Consider the following 18,980-nt stretch of genomic DNA (forward strand, 5'->3'; position numbering starts at 1 on the left):
CCATATGACTGACAATAATGCACCCAGAAATATTCAAGTGCAGACCATTGTGTGACCCTGACTACAGTTCAACAGTTTCCAGGCCAACACAAAAATATTTTCATTGTTTCATGGAGACATGAGCGTACCGATGCGGACGTAGATTGTCCTAACTCATATGAATCTGGCTTTTGTGTGTTACTTTATTGATGTAGGCTGTATTCTCATTTTACTTTAGCACAATTTCATGCCAAAATAACATAGGATGTCTGACATTTCTTATTAGATCTTGCACAGTTCATACAAAATATGCAGTCTAAACAGTGTAGATGTCCAGTCATCTAGACCAGCTTCTGTCCATAAATGCAGCATGCAGTATTAATGTTCTCAGGGTATAGGCACCACATCCTCTGTAATGCAGTCTGCGCAAACTATAAGGCAGGTCTGCTGGTCTGTCAGTTGGAATAGGTGAAGTTAACTGTTTGAAAAAAGGACAAGCGAGGAGCACAAAACTGTATGGTATAGAGAAATACAGCCATGAGACAGAAGAAATACTGAATTATGTCCAACTGCGTATAATAGTCACCTTTACTGAATCTCGTCTAATGTGTTGTCGGCCAACTCTTTACCGCATCTCCAAAAACACCACCTGTATTGTCTTCTTCTTCTTGCATCTTGCGTCTAGCTAACTCCACCTACCTTTTTGCTTTGCATTGCTAAAAGCGTGCTATATTAAGGCCTCTGGAGGGTAACGTTTGACATGATGCACATCACTGGACCAACAATGATCTGAGCTTAAGTTATCATGTGCGGCATCCACAAATCTAAACAACATTAAAAGTTCTATGTCACAGCCAGAGACAGATGTTGTGGGGGTAGAGTAGTGACAGATCACAATTGACAATAGCACCAGCAAGTGCAATAAGACATATTGCTGTAACATCAAACAAATATCAAACATTTTAAGTTTTAATATTTTCGTGTATCTTGAGTTTTTTCCCTTATATTAAGGAGATCTTCTAGATATAAACCTATGCTTATTCATGTTTCTGCCATCTATGACACATTGGCATTGTCCACCACATGTGCTGAGGATGCTGAGGATGCTTTGTTATGCTGAATACACACTCTGTCAGAGTCTTGCTGAGCCCTGCATGTCAGTGCAGACAATGCTAATGCTAATCAGTTCTCAAAAGCAACTTGGGAGTCAACTTTCAGACTGTTTTGATTTGACTGGATTAGGGTGATGCCTTGGCAAAAATGCCACATTCCAGGGTTTCTGAGATAAGGCAAGTAATGCAAACAAGTCTGTCTCTCTCTTTCTCTCTCTCTCTCTCACACACACATTAAACACAAGGACAGAAAAACTGAAGAATATATGAGAGGACAGAGATAATGAGCAACGAATAGATCAAATAAAACAATAACAATGAGTCTTGTAACCCCTCCCCCATCACATCCAATGCTCCAGTAAACTATAGTCCTGACAATGGGTCTCCTTCCAACAGACAGTCAAACCCCAACAAACCACAGGAATGCCCTGTAAAAGTACTTCTCTTGCTGGGAGGAAATTTAAAAATGTCTGCCTCCTATGAACCAGGATTAGACTTCAAAGCTGTCAAAAAGATCTACCACTGATTTTTTGGGTTTGGTGATAATGCATATTAAATCTTGTGCCTTGGTGGAGGTTAAGATTAGGTCTTCCTCGTATAACAAACGTGACAACAATTTGTTTACAAGTCTGATCTCAGTTAATTCCACACAGTGATCTAAGCCTCTTGAGAAAAATATCAATGTCCTCTCCCTCTCTTTCTCTTAGCGAAAACACAGGGCCGATAGGATAGCTGCTATGGGGACACTGCAATAATGCGTTGACTGCCCATTATTTTTCTCACCTTGAAATTGCTGGAGTTCACCCATCCCGTTAACTCATCTATGGTCTTATCCAGTCGAGGTTTGTCCTGCTCTACGTCCGGAGAGCGGTGCGGGTCATTCAGGTAGTCAATGAGATCCTGGCCGACCTGCAATCTTCGAGTAACATCTTTCTGCAGTACCTGCTGGTAAAAATAGTCCATGTTGTCATGATCCTCCATTGGGCACTCAGTGCCTTGTGGCCAGCCACGGAAGCCGGCCGAAGACAGGAGACTGTGGTCGGTGTGATGGGATGTGAAAGTCTGGAGATGTGAACCGTAATCCCGTGGAAGGGAGAGGCGGTGCGGTCTGGACTGCGTCTAACCGATGTTTGGTCATCAACATGCAATATCTTGTGAAAAAAATTAGTAATTTAGCCCACTAATCATCCCTCTGCACAATTCAAAACCTCGACTTGTGTTGTTACGACAAAAGCGTAGCTCGCTAGTTTTCCAACGTTAGCTCAAAATGTACTTAAAACTTGTCGAAACTTCGGGAAATGTGTAAATGTAAACGATCCCCGCAGGTTTCTCCAATATACACTCTTCAAACAAGCTAACAGCGCCGGTTGGCTGTCTGTTATGCTAACAAAATTAGCGCCTAGCTAGTTAGCACAGCGACCCAACAAGCTTCACACAAGCTAGCTCAGCTAGCTAAAGAACAGGCCTAATGCCTGGCTCCACTCCGCTCTCCTAGTCCATGACCACAGTCTGTAAGTGTTTCTGCTGTCGACTCCGTCTGCGGGAAAGTTGCACCAAACTTCCACAACAAACGCTTAGATCCAATCCCGTCGTAACTGGTTCCTCTCTAATCCAGAAATAATCAGAGATTGCGTGGTGCCGTTAGACCAATTAAGAGGCGCTGAAAGCCTTCGCTTTGCCGGGACTGCAGTTCATCAGGAGGCGCAACCGATCAACGATCAGGCCGTTGGGTCTTCGCACACCGCAGGGCTACCCTGAAAAGTGCCTGATGTAAAATAAAAAGTAAACAAGTATATGGTGAGTCACAGCCTTGCTTAAATGAAGATATACAAACACACAATAGACTGTCATGCAGTCTATTGTGTCTTTAATAATGGTTAAATTATTTCTGTTTTATGTGAGGTCAGGAATCAAACTAAGGTTTATGTGGGCGTGTCAGCCGCCTACACGGCTCTCTGGTGCCATCTGGCGGCTGAAAACATACAGAGCCTGTTTTGAGTTTGCTGCTGTATACTACTGTATACAAATAAAAGTCTTGTTTAGAGACAATTCACACCGCAGAGACAACGCACGTTTACTATTAGTCACCTTTATTTATTCATTTGTTTATTTTTTTCATTTGTTTCTTTATTTTCTTAAACATAAAACTGTTAAACAGCTGTCAAACAGAGGGCATTAGTATCACAGCCAGTCAAGTCAGCTATGTATCTGAGTTCTTCTGAGTCTTTCTTTAGTTTCCTGTCTGCTGTCTTTTCAGTCCTATCCATAGTCCTGCCAGTCTCCCCAGTCTTTGAGCACTACACAGCATTTGCCAGTCTGTTGTTTAGCACACTATTACAAGCTGCTTTTTTGTTGTATTGTTGAAGTGGTGGCATTCCTGCATGGCAAGACAGATGGTGAGATGCTGCTGATCTGAAGGAGTGTCAGTATAAAATGACATAAACTGTCCGTTTTGGGGCTTTTGATTCACTGCATATCACATTCTAGTAGTCACATGTGTTTTGTGGCTTTGGATGAGTATATTAGGGGTCAATTAAAGATATTAGATTAGCCCATGTCACCAAATGTGTGTCCAGTTTTAATTAATGTGCTGCATGTGACCTAAAGCTATTGGAGTTTTATGAAAACAGCCAATTCATTTTACAGCATTCTACATCATCAATAATTTGACAAGTACACCAAAAAATACTAAATTAACATTCAAATACATCAAGTCCTGTGATTGTCAAAAGTTGAGGTGCCTTTGCACACACATTATCTTGGCTTTAAGAAAAATTTCATTTCACTTTTGAAGCAAAGATACACCAGTGTTAGCCCTGACTGATATTACACAGCAATAAATCAATAATGGACGTCGCAGTCCACTTGAAAACAGTGTGTATGCCACAGTTGTATTAGTAAAATATTCAGAGTCAGTTTCACTCTGAATAGAAGGGGGTAGGAGGCCTGTTGATGTAAACAAGTTAGTCTGTGGTGCTAACCTAATCCCAGGATGTAAACAAATGCTTAAGTGGTCAAGTAGGAGCTAGTGCACAGAGCTACTGACAGGATTGGATCAGGGCCTACAAGCCAACACGACCCAGCAGAACACAGGAGAGGCCACTCATCCCAGCAGCATACAGTGTCATAACATAACGCTTTTCGACACTGAGGGTCTGAATCATAGGTCCTTTTTTTTGTCAAACAGCAACAGTTTTACATTTCAAAAAGAAAGACAAGCATATCTCCCTCTCTGAATAGACAGGCATGGACAATTACATTAAGCACTGAAAAAAACAGAAAAAAAATATTTCTCGGCTTCCCCAATTTTTGAGCGAGTTGCCATAAGTGTATTTTTTCATTGCAAAACATTCTCTGTACAAACAGAATCAAAATCTTCAACAGAAGTTTGTCAGATGCACAAATATGTCACATTGTCCTATTTTGTAATTTTTGCCCCCCCCCACCCCCCAACTCCTCTATGCTGTAGAGCTGAGCTCACTGTGCCAAAGCTTGACTGTTTATATCCAGACGATCTGCCTTTCACCCACAGCTCAGCTCTCCTCCCGCTCCTCGCTGTGTGTTTATTGGTCAAAGCAGAATAAATCACAGGATGGTCACGTCGAGGTGTCACGTGATTGGTTGAGATGATACTCCACAGAGAGTGAGCTATTGTCCAAGATGACATATCATCATTTTTTTTTTTTAGTTTAGTTTGAACATGATGCATTGCAGCTCCACAGATTAGACGCCCTCCCTCCAGCTGGAGCTGTCCGGATGCAGTCCTTTACACCCTCGCAGGTAGGGAGTCAGGGGTGTGAGGAGCACAATGGAGTGGAGAATCTGTTTTTGTCTTTACAGTGAGAGAGAGAGCAAGAGAGAGAAAACGAGCCAGAGAGAGAAAAGAGAGAGAGAGAGAGAGTCCGTCCATCCATGTCCCTTCCTCCCACCCCTCCACGCCATATCTCGGGGCTGCTGCAGTCCTGATCGGTGAGCAAGAGAGGAGAGAGAAGGGGCGGGTTCAACTGATCAGGGATCAGCGGTGATCAGTCTATGTGTTGATCGGTGATCAGGAGCAGCGAGTGGGTCCAGCCCCTCCTCTCCCCCACGCCTGACCCCAGTCCCTAACCCACCCCATTTCAGCCCATATCAGAGCAGCAGGACCTGTAGACAGAGGTGGCCCCCCCTGGCCCTCCACTGTCAGAGGATGATGCAGCAGCGGCACAGACGCTGGCCACCTCCATGTACAGAGGGAGGGGGTGTCACTGGGGCAAAGTAGGCATGGACCTTGATCTCAGGGAGGTGGGCCTGTGCATGAAAGAAATACATTACATCTTTATGTACAAGATGACAATGCTTATAGGTGTATCTTTGTATTTAATGGCCACACACTGCTCTTCTAAACTTTGATATGTATTTAAAAGCAGAGCAGAGATGCATTTTATAAACTCTACAGTATCTGATCAAAATCTGTTTTTCTACCTACCCTGATGCGTTTGATTCCAGCCCTGGTGACTTGCTGACAGTCGTAGAGCTCAATGCGTTCCAAACGATGGCAGCTTTTTAGGTGCTCAAGAGTCACATCAGTAATGAGGGGGCAGTTATCCAGCTCCACCACTGTGAGGTGCTCTTGGCCACAGGTACTGCTGCTCAGAGCTCTGATGCCATCATCCGTGATCAGCTCGCAGTGAGATAGGGACTATTCATGACAGAGGAGACATGATTAAAGGCATGCACACAATAGACGGATTAAAGTTTGCATAAGGTGCACACACACACTGAGAAAAAAATCTGGCATGAACTCAATCATGCAGATGTAATGTTTACCAGGGCTTGCAGGCGAGGGCAGTGGATTGACAGCTGAACCAGGGTGTTATCTGTCACCTGAGGAGAGGACAAAGCTTGATTAACGAACTGTTCTCATATGTCTAGGAACAGCTGAGAGGCTCAGTGTCTTTGTCTTTGGAGGCCTGTGTCTTGTTCTGAAAATCCGACTAATACATTTTTCTCTGTTTTCTCCACACATCTCTGCTTTTTGTCAAAAGTGATTTAAGTTCTCAGACGACAGGACTGCTCAGTGTGCAACACACCATCATGCACACAACCCCATCTGTCCTTCTCATACAGTCTAACCTACACTATGCTAAAAAATATTAGAAATTATGTCAAATTCATCATTAATAAATACCACAAGTTTGAGTAAATAAAGAAATTCTCTTACCAAAATACATTCTTCTAAGTCCATCTTTTCAAGCTCATGACAATTCTGTGAAGATAAACAGATGATTTTGTGAGATACGTGAGACAGCAAAGTAAAATGCATGGCTGGACTTAATAATAGTTTGAGGATATAAAGGCAAAGTGTAACTCACTCTGGCCAACACAGTGAACCCAGCGTCCGTAACATGGGAGCATCGTGCAGCTTCAAGGATCCTTAGAAGACAGATGCATAAAACTGTAGGATTATTGCAGTTTATTTAAAAATGTTAACAAAAGCAGCAATTTGTGAGCGAGCCTGAGGAGATCTCATCCACAATGTCAAACCTTTTCAGCAAAATTTACATGTTATAAACTTGGTTGGAATAAAAGAGATGATTCAGGCCCGTTTTGAAAATGATATCAGTCACATCGAAGATGTTTGTTTGCGTGTGTGTGTTCCTTACTTGAGTCGGGGACAGTTAAGTCCCAGTGCAGTGAGAGAGGCATCAGTGATGTTACTGCAACCAGACACACAGAGGATCTGCAGCTTGTGGCATCCTCGGCACAGACTGACCAGGCCTTCATCTGTTATTTGCTGGAGGCAACATAAACGCAAAACAAATTACACAAAACACCGGCTTGTATTATTATCAGTCTCTTCCACCCTTAAAAATGTAATGTTTGTCTTACTGTGCAAGACTGCATGTTGATGGTGGTGAGTTCTGGGCAGTGTTTCTGAAGGTGTTTCAATGCTCCATCGTCCAGCTGGGGAAAAATAAAATTGCACTGCGTTATCAGTGAAGACACAGACATATATTGGGGACAATGTGTTCAGTTTTCCCTTTGTGCACTCTACTACTTTCCTCTGTGCGCCCTCAAAAGCTGATTCATGGGTTGTGTTCCAAACTAAGAAACAAACAAAGCCTGAAGAGGAAAAAGAAACACCAGTCCAACTATATTATTGTTCTTTTAGTACCTTAACTCTTAAATATACTGTATTCTTTATTCTTTTTTGATATATATTGTATATTGTGTCTTATTTATTGCTAGTTCAGCCATTAGGCTGTAAGTGGGAGCTGGGTGTTGGTGATTGTGATGCTGTAACGACGCTTTCCTGCCAAGGATCAATAAAGCTCTATTCTAATCTATTCTGTTCTAACACAAACTGACACATAAAAAGGGTTTATGAGGTTGAGGTTAAAATTTAGTTTTAAAATAAAAGCAGTAACACCACAGAATACAAAATATACAGTTTGGAACGTCAAGATTCACTTCAGCCATTTTTTAGCTCTGGGAAATAAGTGCTCCATGTAGGGTTTAGTGTTTAATTAAACAATCTGACCTCATAAGAATTGGTTTTTAATTGGCTGTTGTTTTTTTCATTTGTTTTTAATTTCTCTTCTGCTAAATAAAACATAAGAAGATAAATATAAAACTGCACATGCACATAAGCCTTCTGTACCTGTGTGCAGCCTCTGAGGAACAGTGCTCGTAAACCAGTGCAGCCTCTAGCTAGGGCCTCGATCCCATCACGTGTGATCTGGTCACACCATGACAGGTTTAATATCTCCAGCATTCTGCATCCATCACTGTAGACACAACACATACAAAACAGATGATCAATTCGCTTATTATTTTCTAAACTGTTGCACATTGTAGAGGCCGGTGTTACCTGAGGGCCTTAAGAGAGTGGTTGCTGACAGACACACAAGAGGTGAGATCTAGCTGTTTGAGTTTAGAGCAAAACTTGCTGAGGCTGAGGCAGGTGCTGTCTGTGATCTTGGTGCAGCCGTTCAGGTTCAACACCTCAATGTTTCTGCAGTTCTGTGCAAATGTCCTGGGAAAGAGACCAACAGTGAGGAGGGAGAATGGGAGTCTCTCCAGAGTTGCTTCATTGAATAAATAAGACTTGAGATGCTGGGAGTTGCTCAGGAGGCAATTAAGAATCATCTACAGGCCCCCGGGAGACTCACTATATTATACAAAAGCCTTTGTCCCCAAAGAACAGCATGTATTCATTTAAATCTGCGGTTAAAAAGCTGATAGAGTCTTCTATTTGTTTTTTGGTTTACCCTGTCAAGTGGGGTTAAATGGAATTAAAAATCACAGAGTCCCATGGGATATGAAGGAATACAACCCAGAAACATTACACACAATCACACAGGGACACAGCCAATAATCACCAAACAAGAGGGGGACTTCTGCACACTTAATAATAATGATGTGGAGAATCTCACTTCATGGAGGCATCTCCAACACTCAGGCAGCCTCTGAGGCTGAGCTGCCTCAAGAAGCCTCCACAACGCTTCGAAATGTTCTCCACCACCCGACCCTGAGACACACAGGGACAGCGAGAGAGAGAGAGAGACAAACATGACTTGGGCCACAGGACAGAGGATCAGCTGTGACGTCACGGTCGGCACCAAAGCCTACTGACCCAGCACTAAGCCTTGGGCTGGATAATAGCTACTCAACAAGCGTTCAGATTCACACACAGCACACAGGCAAGCACACACACACAGAAATACTGTGCATTCTAACCACCAGCATCTTTACTATTCTCCATCTGATAAACACACCCCTCACCTCTATGTCTGTCTGGAAGTTGAACAAGTCGATCTTCTGCCAGTTGCTGCCATCCAGTGCCAGGACATTCCATGCCTGAAAAGGTGACAGACAGGTTGTGGAAGCAGACTTTTATCACAACATCCATCAATTTGATGAACATGGTAGTCATAGTCAACCTCTACTGTCCAGTACACCTATGGGTTTGTGTAAACATAAACTGTGTCAAATTCTGGCCCCTCTCTCCCCCTTCATTTGATTTTCTGCTTTTTTAATGTAGGCTCTTTGTAAACAGAAATTTCTGGAGTGCTGCTCTGTGAGTCATAAAACAACAAAACAACTCAGACTGTTCTTATTTTTAATTTCTTGATTCTTTTAAGGTTGTCAACAGTTAAAAAAGCTAAGATGATGCTCAGGTGGAAAGTCTAAAAGGTAACAGGCAGGTTAAACCTCAAGATGGAGGACGTTTTTCGAGTGGAGCAAAAGAACCTAGCATGAAACTGTTGCTGCACTTCTGCTTCTACACACAGCACTTAAAACATCTCTCCCCAATGTCACTGGCACCAGGCAATGTTAAAGTTGTTAAGGCCTGGTCCTGCAAACTGTGTAGTACTAATACTCAACCAGGTTGGTGGTTGGTTACAATTTATGTTGTGATCAAATGTTCACAGCCCATAAAAATAACAACAAAAGGCCAACAAACCAAAAAAAGTACTGGACAGGACCCAGACTCTGCCCTTGAGAAAATATTATAAACATTTGTACCTTAGAAGTCAAATAGTTACATATGACAGCTTAGATATTTTTACATGTACCACAGAAAGACAAAATTCACTTGGTGCTTTGTTGCAGGTAAAGAAAAAATATTTTTTCTTATAGGAATGCACTGGAGCTGTTGAAAGAAAAGCTCCCAGTACAGCACTGCATTCAGAGTCCACGTGCCAGGGGCCTTGTTATAATTCACAGATACCTCATTCATAAATGGCTTTCAGCTGCAGTGCCACTATGGCAGAGCAGTGGTCCACAACCAGCAGAGGGCACTGTATTATAAACATTTACTTTAGAAAGCAGTTTAAACCTAATGCTATCATAGTTTAGAATTACTTCAATCCATTCTTTTTAAACAATGAGTGTGTTAGTACACAGGTGGTGGTTTGATTATGTTGGTTTGGAATGGAGGTGCTTACCTTGGATACCTGGGCACACCTACAGAGTGTAACCACATCAAGATAGGAGAATATTCTACAAAAGAAGACAAGAGGGAAACATGAGCAATCTCTGTTTCCAGCTCAACGTTATGTGTGAGTATCTTATCCTGTAGTGAGCATATGGTTTTTTTTTATGCATGGGAATACAGAACAATCCCCTGTGTTTGGCTGGTGGCAGGAGAGCCCCACAGACAGGCAGTGTTTGAGCTGTGGGCCGGTCAGCCACAAAGGGCTGCATGCAGCAGGCTACTGGGTCAGCTCAATCCATTAATCTGCCAATGAGTAATCTCTGGCACTCAGACAGGCAAGGCCATAGACAGGCAGAGACCGACAGACAAATACATATACATATGCACATGAACGCACATCTATGTGAAGCTGACTGTATAGAACCTTCTCCTCTCAGTTCTCAGTGTTAAAATGACCTGTTACAGCTTACAGACGTGACCTAAAGGGTGAAATCTATAGAAAATTGTCAGGTATTCAGAGAACTGTCATCGTGCCAGAGCTTTGAGTGCAGCTGGGGTCTGAATGTCCTTTTAACCCCAGGAAACAGGAGCTGGCTATTGTTTCCTTCATATAGACGCAGACAAAGGCTGTGTGTTTTGATGTGTGTTAGGACAGGGCATGTTGGGACATGTCTGTTTAATCTATATCACTGTGTGAAGGAGTTACACGCATACAATCGACTAAGCAACACTAAGACACCCACACGCACGTGATACACATGCACTTTCACACACAGACTAAAACATGGACACACTAGCAACCCTCAGTGTGGCTGCTGGCCACCAGAGACGCTTACCGATCAATCGATTCCTGCTAATAACTGTTTAATGGCCATGACGCTGATCATTGACTGACTGTCTGTTTTAATCAAGTGCAATCTGAGTTTCCATTATGTATGAGAGAGGCTTTTTACTACCCACAAAAGATTTCTGTTAATCTTACTCACAGGGGAGCAATCATTCAATCTGATTATGTGAGTCCTGTTAAAGTGTCTGACGTTCATAATTAAAAATATAAGAGTAACAGCTGAAAATATGTTTTAAATTAAGAGAGTGACTGCTGAATAGTGACTAAAAATTCAGAGGTGCAACATCACTTCAACACACACACAGAGGCTCCGGTGCTGCCTCTGAACACAGGCAGAACACCGTCAAATCCCGCCTGAGTATGCTTGTTTTTCGGACATCGTACCTAATAGGATTTTAATGGAGTGCAATCCCATTTGTTGACAAAATGTACACCTGGCCCTTCAAGCATGGCTAGATAAGAGAGAGAGAGAGAGACAGAGAGAGAGGCGAGCCCTCACCACAAGTCCGGAGACTGGTTGCCATAGCAACAACTCACGAACATGAATTTGTGTGGCGGGGAAAGTGCTGAGTCAGTGCTTCTTGGTTAGAAGACCCTGATCCAGTCGAAACACACTCTCACTGAGGGTTGTCAGTCAGATGAAGTTCGTCTAAATCATGGCACAGTTTATACCAGTGCCTTGTAATTTAGGCTCCGCCTCTCTGCCCATTCTTGGAGCCACACACTGCTGAACTGCTGGTGGCCAGGGGCAACACAATGAGCTTCAAACCCCTTTCAGAGTTCCTTAGGTTGAAGTCACTGAGGATTTGCCCATCTTTATATAGTCTAAACCCATGAAGGTTCTAATACAAGTGATTTCGAGTTTGCCTCTACAAGACGACAGAGAGAGAGAGAGAGAGAGAGAACTGGGTTACACAAAAGCTACAGGAACAACATAATCACTGTGTACAGCAGTGGCAGGATATAACCAAATTATTATTTTTTTTTTAAAAACACTCCAGTTAACCCACTTTCCATGGTTTAAAAACAAGATTTACTGCCATCACAATGAGTCTTCCTCACAGCTGATGTTGTGTAACTATCTCAACATGACAGTAGGTCATGGGTTGCAGCTTGCTAGTGGCGTGTGAGTCTGTGTTTTTTTTTGTCCGCCACCAGTGAAAGTGTGCTGGTTGTAATGGGTTCACTGGTGGTCTCTGTGGAGTACAGATGGAGCACAGCACTGCGGAATTCCCCACCAGCTAAGACGAGCTATTTATAGCACACATACACAGACATACAGTTTGCATAGGGCTGGGAGTGTTTCACACATGCAGAGACAAACACATCATGTGTCAACAGAGGTGCATGCAGGGGCACTGCAGTAAGCACAACACACACTCAATAATCCATATATACATCAGTATGGAGGAGGAGCTTGGTTGAGCCTGTGTGCGATGATGTCAGATTTATGGGTCATGTACTGCTGCTGCAGGACTAAATATTGGTCTGTAGGTCACACAGTTAACAGAACCACATTTCAGGGTAGTGGCAGACATACATCACTAGTGACAAAACACACACACAGTTCAAGGCTGCTTCAGCTAATGAGTAACCCTGACCTTAGCCATTCTCCCAGAGGATGTTGTGGGTTTTTGTGTGTATGTATAATGTGTGTGTGTGTTGTGTGTGTGTGTGTATTTGTTTATGTAATGGTTGTGCATTATCAATCTCACCTAAGAAGAAGCTCTTTGGGGAGCTTCTTGTTAATGGGGGCTTCATCGCTGTTTGAGAACACCTGCAGAGAGAAGATAAACAATAGCAATAAGCCTGTGTGTGTGAGGTGCAGTGAGACAGCAACAAGCTATCACAACTGTAGGAGAAATCAAAACACCTCATTCGTCGCAAGATCAGTGCAGCAAAGAGACATAAACAAGCCTGAGAATCACGTGGTTCTACATGTCAACAATGCTAAACGTGTTTATTAAAAACAGAATGACTATGTTTACAGTTACTGCTGAGCAATAAGCTATCACTTCCTTAAGCTATGCTAATAAACAGAGCTACGTTTGGCTTCCCATGTCCCCTCCTTACAAGCTTATAATTCTGTTAGCCTGGTCAGCTTGTTGGCATGCTTATCTCAATTAGTCTACTCACTGGATGTCTGGCCATCTGCTGAGTGGGACATGCACACACACATTCACACATTCACACACTCGCAGGTGATTCAATTCAGACCCCTCTGAAAAACAGAGGCAGAACATTCTCGATCAGGTGGGCCGTGTTCAGCCATGAATTTAAATTACGGCAAACACCCACATTCACTGTGCCTCTGCAGACACGCACGCTGCCAGTGATACACTTGTATCCTCATGGCTCAGAAACTGTATCTAATGAGGGGGGTGAAAACACAAAGGGAGAGGGAGGAGAGGCACAGGGGTGAGCAGAGGTTTGATTCGGAAAACGTCTTCCCCGAGCTTCACGACAGATGGAACCACAACAGAGGAAGCAGTGATGGAGAGGGACGTACGAGACAAAGGCAAACAAAGAAACTGTGCTACAATCAGAGGAGAAGAAGAGGAGGAAAACAAAGGTCATTTTTACAGGAAGTGGGGTCAAAAGAGAAAAAGAGACTTTGTATTTTAACATCTCAGGTAACAGCACAGCAGACTGATACAGATCTGAACTTATTGACTAACTATAACAGCTCTAGGATACAGTTAAAACATTTTCCATCTCTGGTCCCTGTGCTAAAAATGCAATATTGTATTTTCTGGTCTGTTGGCTGAGTATATTGGCATAGCAAACACCATAACTGGTGAACATGAGTAACTGGAGAGTAACACTGATTTCCTCCTCCTGCACGAGTTATTAAATGCCTGCATTAGCAACTCCTCCGTCTAACATTACATTGGCTACTTTAGCTATATTAGCTATACTGCTGCTCTCTATCAGGTGCTATCTTCAACCAGTTATATCAGATAAGTACTGAAGAATTAACTTCTTGCTGTTTTTCCTGTTGGTGACATTGAACATGACACACAAGATGAACAAACGCAGAAAGGAAAACTCTAGAAAAGAGTCAACTGTGCAAACTTTTTCAGACTTCTGGGTGAGAGGAACATGTAAGATCTGGGCTAGTCCATACACCATAAGCACCGTTTTCCTGAAGAAAACATTCGATTCTGAGAAGTAGGAGACCAGCTGCAGACGAAGTGCAGAAAAGTTACCAACATAACTGAAGTTATGTTGGTGACCTGATGATGAGAACTTGACCCGTTAACACACGGCATATTGACTCAGTCACTCTCTCTAAAGCCAGAGGTGGCTTAGGATTTAGGACTAAATTTAGATTTCATTCCAAACCACCTCTGTAACACATAACTCACCTTTGACCCCCTCCTTTAACAAACATGTGGTGGCACACACAATACAGAGAAGGCCAAGGCCAAACAAAAAGTTCTGCAAGCTCAATCAGACTTTCAGACATACAGACTCATCATAGCATCAAGGTTCGAAGTTATTTCTGGCATGCAATCTTCATTAACGTTATCACCTCATTGTTCTAGTGCCCTTGTTCCCAGTGCCAGAAGAGCAGCATTCCCGAGCAGGGAGCTCCTCTCTGCAGTCATACTTCCTAGACAGTGTACAACCAGTGTAACATGCAAGTCGGTTTGTGGAGCTTGTTTGGCTCAGGCCTGGAGTCTCCTTGCCACAATAAAGCAACTATGAGGAAATTAGATCTGGATTATGTGTCGTGTGTTCAGTTGGCAAACCTACACTAGAACAACTACAAACAGCCAGTGACAGGCGTGGATTGTGAAGTCCTCCTCTCGTACCCCTTTACCTCTGAATGTGCCACACATAACCAGCCTGTTTCCCACCATACAACTAGTTTTCATCTAAGCAGCTTAGAGCTCTGTGAAGAAATCCACTGATATGGCAACACACATCAGCACCACTAACATCTTGTGTTCAAATTCAGATACATATGTTCATACCACAGACGAGGATCGAGTCAAATTTCAACAATGTTTGATCAATATTCCGGATCAAACTGATTGCAGGTGAAGGGGCAGTCTATAAAAACCTCGGTGACAGGGTGACGTCAGGATTGGTGACACTTATACAAACAATGCTGACAAAGCAAAACATGATGATTGTTATTAAACAGGTGTCAAACACTCAAAGCTACTACACAATGGTAGAAGTATACTCACTCAACTACTGTACTTCATAATGTAGATTAATACAGATTTGTGAGATCACACAGTGGTCCATGTTGCAATGTTTCATGCTATTCATCTGATCAGAGCACTACCACCAGTAACAGGTATGTTTTTGGTGGGCGGCAATTAAATTGATTGATCTGATGAAGTTTTATCCAATCACCTGTCAACTATTGTTGTTTTTTTCCCAATGTCAGGTGAACTCAGTCTGCAGGAAATGCTGCAAAAAGGGAGGGATTACACCTTTACCTGCATCATCCTGCAGATTCCACCATAGCAGGGCCAGCCCACAAATGTTAGATTAAGCTGTTAAAGGTCAGTTGCCTTGGTGTTGCACTTTTTCCCCTCACCTGGTTATTGGTTAGGTAGCACCAAAGACAAAAGGAGACTGATGACATTATCTTCCCTTTAATTTTCTATATTTAATTCATTTGGGCAAAAAAATCTGATCGTGACATTGGTAGATGAAATAAAAGAGGAAATAAAATGTGTCGCCATTAAGAGGGTGCATTACAACGTTATCTGTAAAGGGCATTTGTTTAATGCTGCATGTACAGATACAACAAACTTTTAAATGGAAGTGTTGTCATATTTTCTTATGACAGTGTGTTTACCACTCTCCTGCCAAATGATCATGGATATATGAAAAGTCAGACTGATTATTCATAGCACTCAGAAGGGACTACCTGTATTCTCACACACACACAGACAGCTACCAAGCCTCCGCAGGCACCTGTCATTCACAGGTATTACAGGTGGTGTCACAGTGTTATCTGCCAAGTGATGACTAATTGAATGCTGCCACAGTACACTGTTTGTAACATTAGTCTCCATCTGCAGCCCCTCCTGAAAGCCCTCCTGTAACCTCAGGCGACAGTGGCAGCCAGCCCCGGCCCTGATATATTGACTCTCCTCGGCCACAGCCCTCCTGTCCCGCAGTCCTGAGCTCCATGTTGTGGCTGTCTGCTGGTGCGGCAGGACAACAACAGGATTTCGGATTACCCTTGACCAACACAACGCCTCAAGTAAAATTAGGAGCTGAGCACGGCCGACTACACACACACACACACACACACGTACACACACTTATACAAGCCCACGACTCCCACGTCTACTAGAAACAAACAGTTTAACCGTTGCTGGTCCACTCCCCGTGTCATACCTCGAACCGGCCCTTGGTGATACCGTTCATGTCTGCGGCGGATCGTCCCTGCTCCACACCGCGCACACACACCAGTCGAGCCGATTATTGTTTTTGTCGCCGTTTTATTTTTGGTCGGTCGGAGTGTAGGAGCCCGAGCTGAAGCTGGGTCTTCACGCCCTCCCCCCTCCTCCTCCGCCTCCCCAGCCGCCAGCGAGGCTCCTGTCTCCGGGTCCGTGAGGCGGTGGTGAGGCTGGTGTCGGTCCGGGGCGGCCTGCAGTGTCGTTAACGCTCGTCGTCTCGGAGAGCAGCGGCTCCCCAGCCCGTCTCATCACAGGGCTACCAAAATAACAATAATAACATGGACGGTCTGTCAAGTGACTTCACTTCCGCCTCTCCCTTCATCGCTTCGGCGCAAGTCAGCTGGCGCTGAAACAACCGCACACTTTTACAAGAAAACACGCACGCAGGTCCGTCTGCGCGTCTCTCCGCACATTCTCCGCATCGAAACGCACGTACAGCGACTGACACGAGCGCTTTCCTCGCCGTTTTCTGTTTACTTGCGGGGGTGAGAGGAGGAGGGGCGACGTGACGTCATTGCTGCGGGAAAAGCACGCGTGGTCGATTTGTTTTGATTGTGGGGTCTTGCAGATGTCTGGACAAATAACGACAAAGCGGCCTTCTCAGCGCAGCCACAGGAACAGCCGTCCCACACGGCGCCGAGACCTGACGCGACCCCACGGCTGCGATCACCGAGGGAAGGAAAACACTCACATCTGTGACCGCCGCGACCAGGACCTCACCCCCGAGGGAGATGTGTGACTGTGGCCACGCTCAGACTCCAACCTGTGGACACAAAAACAACTTATAATGTCACCTCTGCGTTACATAAACGGGCTATAGACGCAGCAGTGGAAGAAGAGAAAATAAAAATACCTAAAAAAAATCTGCATTCAAATAAAAACATGAGTAAAAATATGTTACATAATATAAATACCTCCAGCTTTTTCAATAGAAAAATTAAAATTCTACTTTAGAACAAGATCAGTCTTGCACAGTTCATTACTCTGTAGTAGTCTACATTCATTTTCAGGTATTTTCTCTTTTCTATATCTGATATTGAAGCAGGTTTGGCTGCAGACAGACTGGAGATATAGATCCAGCACATATCTTTAGAGGTTTTCTCCCTCTTTACAGCTAGAGGGCGTTCTTACACAGCCAGCTTCCTCTCTGCTCAGTGGAACAAGGACACAATGTTTAGATAGAAGTTGTAGCAGCAGCATATCAAAAAACAATAAATACAATAAACACAAGCAACACAAGCAAATACAGTATCATTTAGTGGAAACTGGATGGGACATGTAGAGATACCAGGAGGGACTTTCTCTAATTAGGCCCTCTTACTGTCATTTTCGTTTAGCCTCTGATAAACAGGATGACAGGGATAATATAAGTAGATGAGTATAAGTGGAAAGAAAAAAAGGAACACTTTTTTCTCTTCTACTTCCTCCTGTTTGACTTTTTGATCCAGGTGAGGATCTTGGCAGTAATGCAGCACACCTACTCAGTCTGTTTTAATGTAACTCACATGGGCATTACATACACCAATGACCTTTGATTACAATAACTTTAAAGATCTTTCTGTTTAAGCCGTGGCTTTAGGCTCATCAAAACTTTTTAATTTTTCAGCAAATCACTGGCATGCACATTACAGTCTTTGTCCTAAAATGTAGCCTTTGATCTCCATCTATCGCATTTTTAATCCCTGTGCCACCTCATCCCACTGCATTGCATGGTTAATTAACAATCTCTCATCGACAGTCAAATTAATTAACTCCGTTCTTTGAATAGCTACACGCCCTACTCGTCCTTATTCAGCTGTGGCTGACAGCTCAGTGTTGAATGTGTCCTGATGATCGCAGTGACGGCACGTGCAGGTCCACGCACAGCCATGTTTCTGTAGAATCTTTCACGTTTAAAGGACACCTCAGCTGTTGATACACAGACAACAAGCTGATGAGCAACACATGGTTGAACTTTTTCTTAACTTCCATCTGTTTTGTTTATGCACTTTTTATCAGCTTAATTTGTGTTTGATTACAGATTTTAATCTTTATTAGTATTTATGATTTCTCAGTATTATGCCTTTTACATAGCTGAGGGACACACACACACACACACACATACATTGTCATTTTGGTGAATTTAGAATTAGTTTTTCTTTTCATGTAACTACAGCTCTGGTCTTTGAGCGCTGTTCGTGTTTGTCTGTTGGACCCCACCCCTTACTGTCTGAGGTTTCTGGAGGCTGTTGCCATGGAGACAAAACCTCCCCCTGTCCCCATCCTCCTCCAGTATGACCACTGATTTCCTCTGAGTCAATCAGACACCTGCACTCCACCTCACTCTGACAGTACATGCCTCACATGGGAAGTCACTGGTCTCACACATACTCAGAGCAATCTTGTGGTTGTGTGAGTGTGTGTGTGTATGTGTGTGTGTGTGTGTGTTTGTGTGTGTGTGTTCACTTCAGCAGCTCAGATTAGCTATTGGGTGTGTACTGAAGTCCTATGAGATTACACACCTGTGTGATGTCTGGATGTGCAACAGAGGCCTCCCCGGACACCTGCAGCAAATATAATTCTCACCATCTTCTCTGAGACGGAGCAGGTGTGAATCACTGTCTCTCTCTTCTCCTCGCCATTGCTCTCCCCTCTCCTGTGCGATCCCCGGCTCTCCAGAAATAGCCCCCTATGCATGACTAAGGATCCTC

The 18,980-nt window shown here is 43.5% G+C and overlaps 2 protein-coding genes across 28 annotated transcripts in view; both read right to left on the reverse strand.

The window, feature by feature from the left end:
- clasp2 (cytoplasmic linker associated protein 2) overlaps window positions 1–2,809 on the reverse strand; it is a 44,284-nt gene extending 41,475 nt beyond the window's left edge. For all 27 annotated transcript variants that reach the window (XM_028398743.1, XM_028398741.1, XM_028398735.1 and 24 more), the window contains exon 1: window positions 1,875–2,809. In XM_028398743.1, coding sequence (XP_028254544.1) covers window positions 1,875–2,072 — 198 coding nt within the window. In that variant the 5' untranslated portion in view covers window positions 2,073–2,809. The remainder of the gene's footprint in view (window positions 1–1,874) is intronic.
- Window positions 2,810–3,160: 351 nt separating this feature from the next.
- fbxl2 (F-box and leucine-rich repeat protein 2) lies at window positions 3,161–16,981 on the reverse strand. The gene is made up of 14 exons (XM_028398760.1): window positions 16,229–16,981; window positions 12,574–12,635; window positions 10,022–10,076; window positions 8,856–8,930; window positions 8,507–8,601; window positions 7,942–8,106; window positions 7,732–7,858; window positions 6,960–7,034; window positions 6,734–6,864; window positions 6,443–6,503; window positions 6,292–6,336; window positions 5,898–5,954; window positions 5,557–5,769; window positions 3,161–5,378 (listed from the first exon to the last, which is right to left on the reverse strand). Exons 1-14 carry the CDS (start codon window positions 16,256–16,258, stop codon window positions 5,271–5,273), a joined length of 1,299 nt encoding a protein of 432 aa, XP_028254561.1. The 5' UTR covers window positions 16,259–16,981; the 3' UTR covers window positions 3,161–5,270.
- Window positions 16,982–18,980: the final 1,999 nt, after the last annotated feature.

This window comes from Parambassis ranga, chromosome 2 (assembly GCF_900634625.1).
Source record: "Parambassis ranga chromosome 2, fParRan2.1, whole genome shotgun sequence".
NCBI lineage: Eukaryota > Metazoa > Chordata > Actinopteri > Ambassidae > Parambassis > Parambassis ranga.

What these genes read in the sequence shown, in the direction of transcription:
- fbxl2 (XM_028398760.1), bottom strand. Translation starts at nt 16,258, where the DNA reads ATGAACGGTATCACCAAGGGCCGGTTCGAG. An exon ending in CACTCTCTTAAGGCCCTCAG is followed by an intron (nt 7,859 to 7,941) that starts GTAACACCGGCC and finishes TTGTGTCTACAG; the next exon opens with TGATGGATGCAGAATGCTGG. An exon ending in ACTTAGAAGAATGTATTTTG is followed by an intron (nt 5,955 to 6,291) that starts GTAAGAGAATTT and finishes TCCTCTCCTCAG; the next exon opens with GTGACAGATAACACCCTGGT.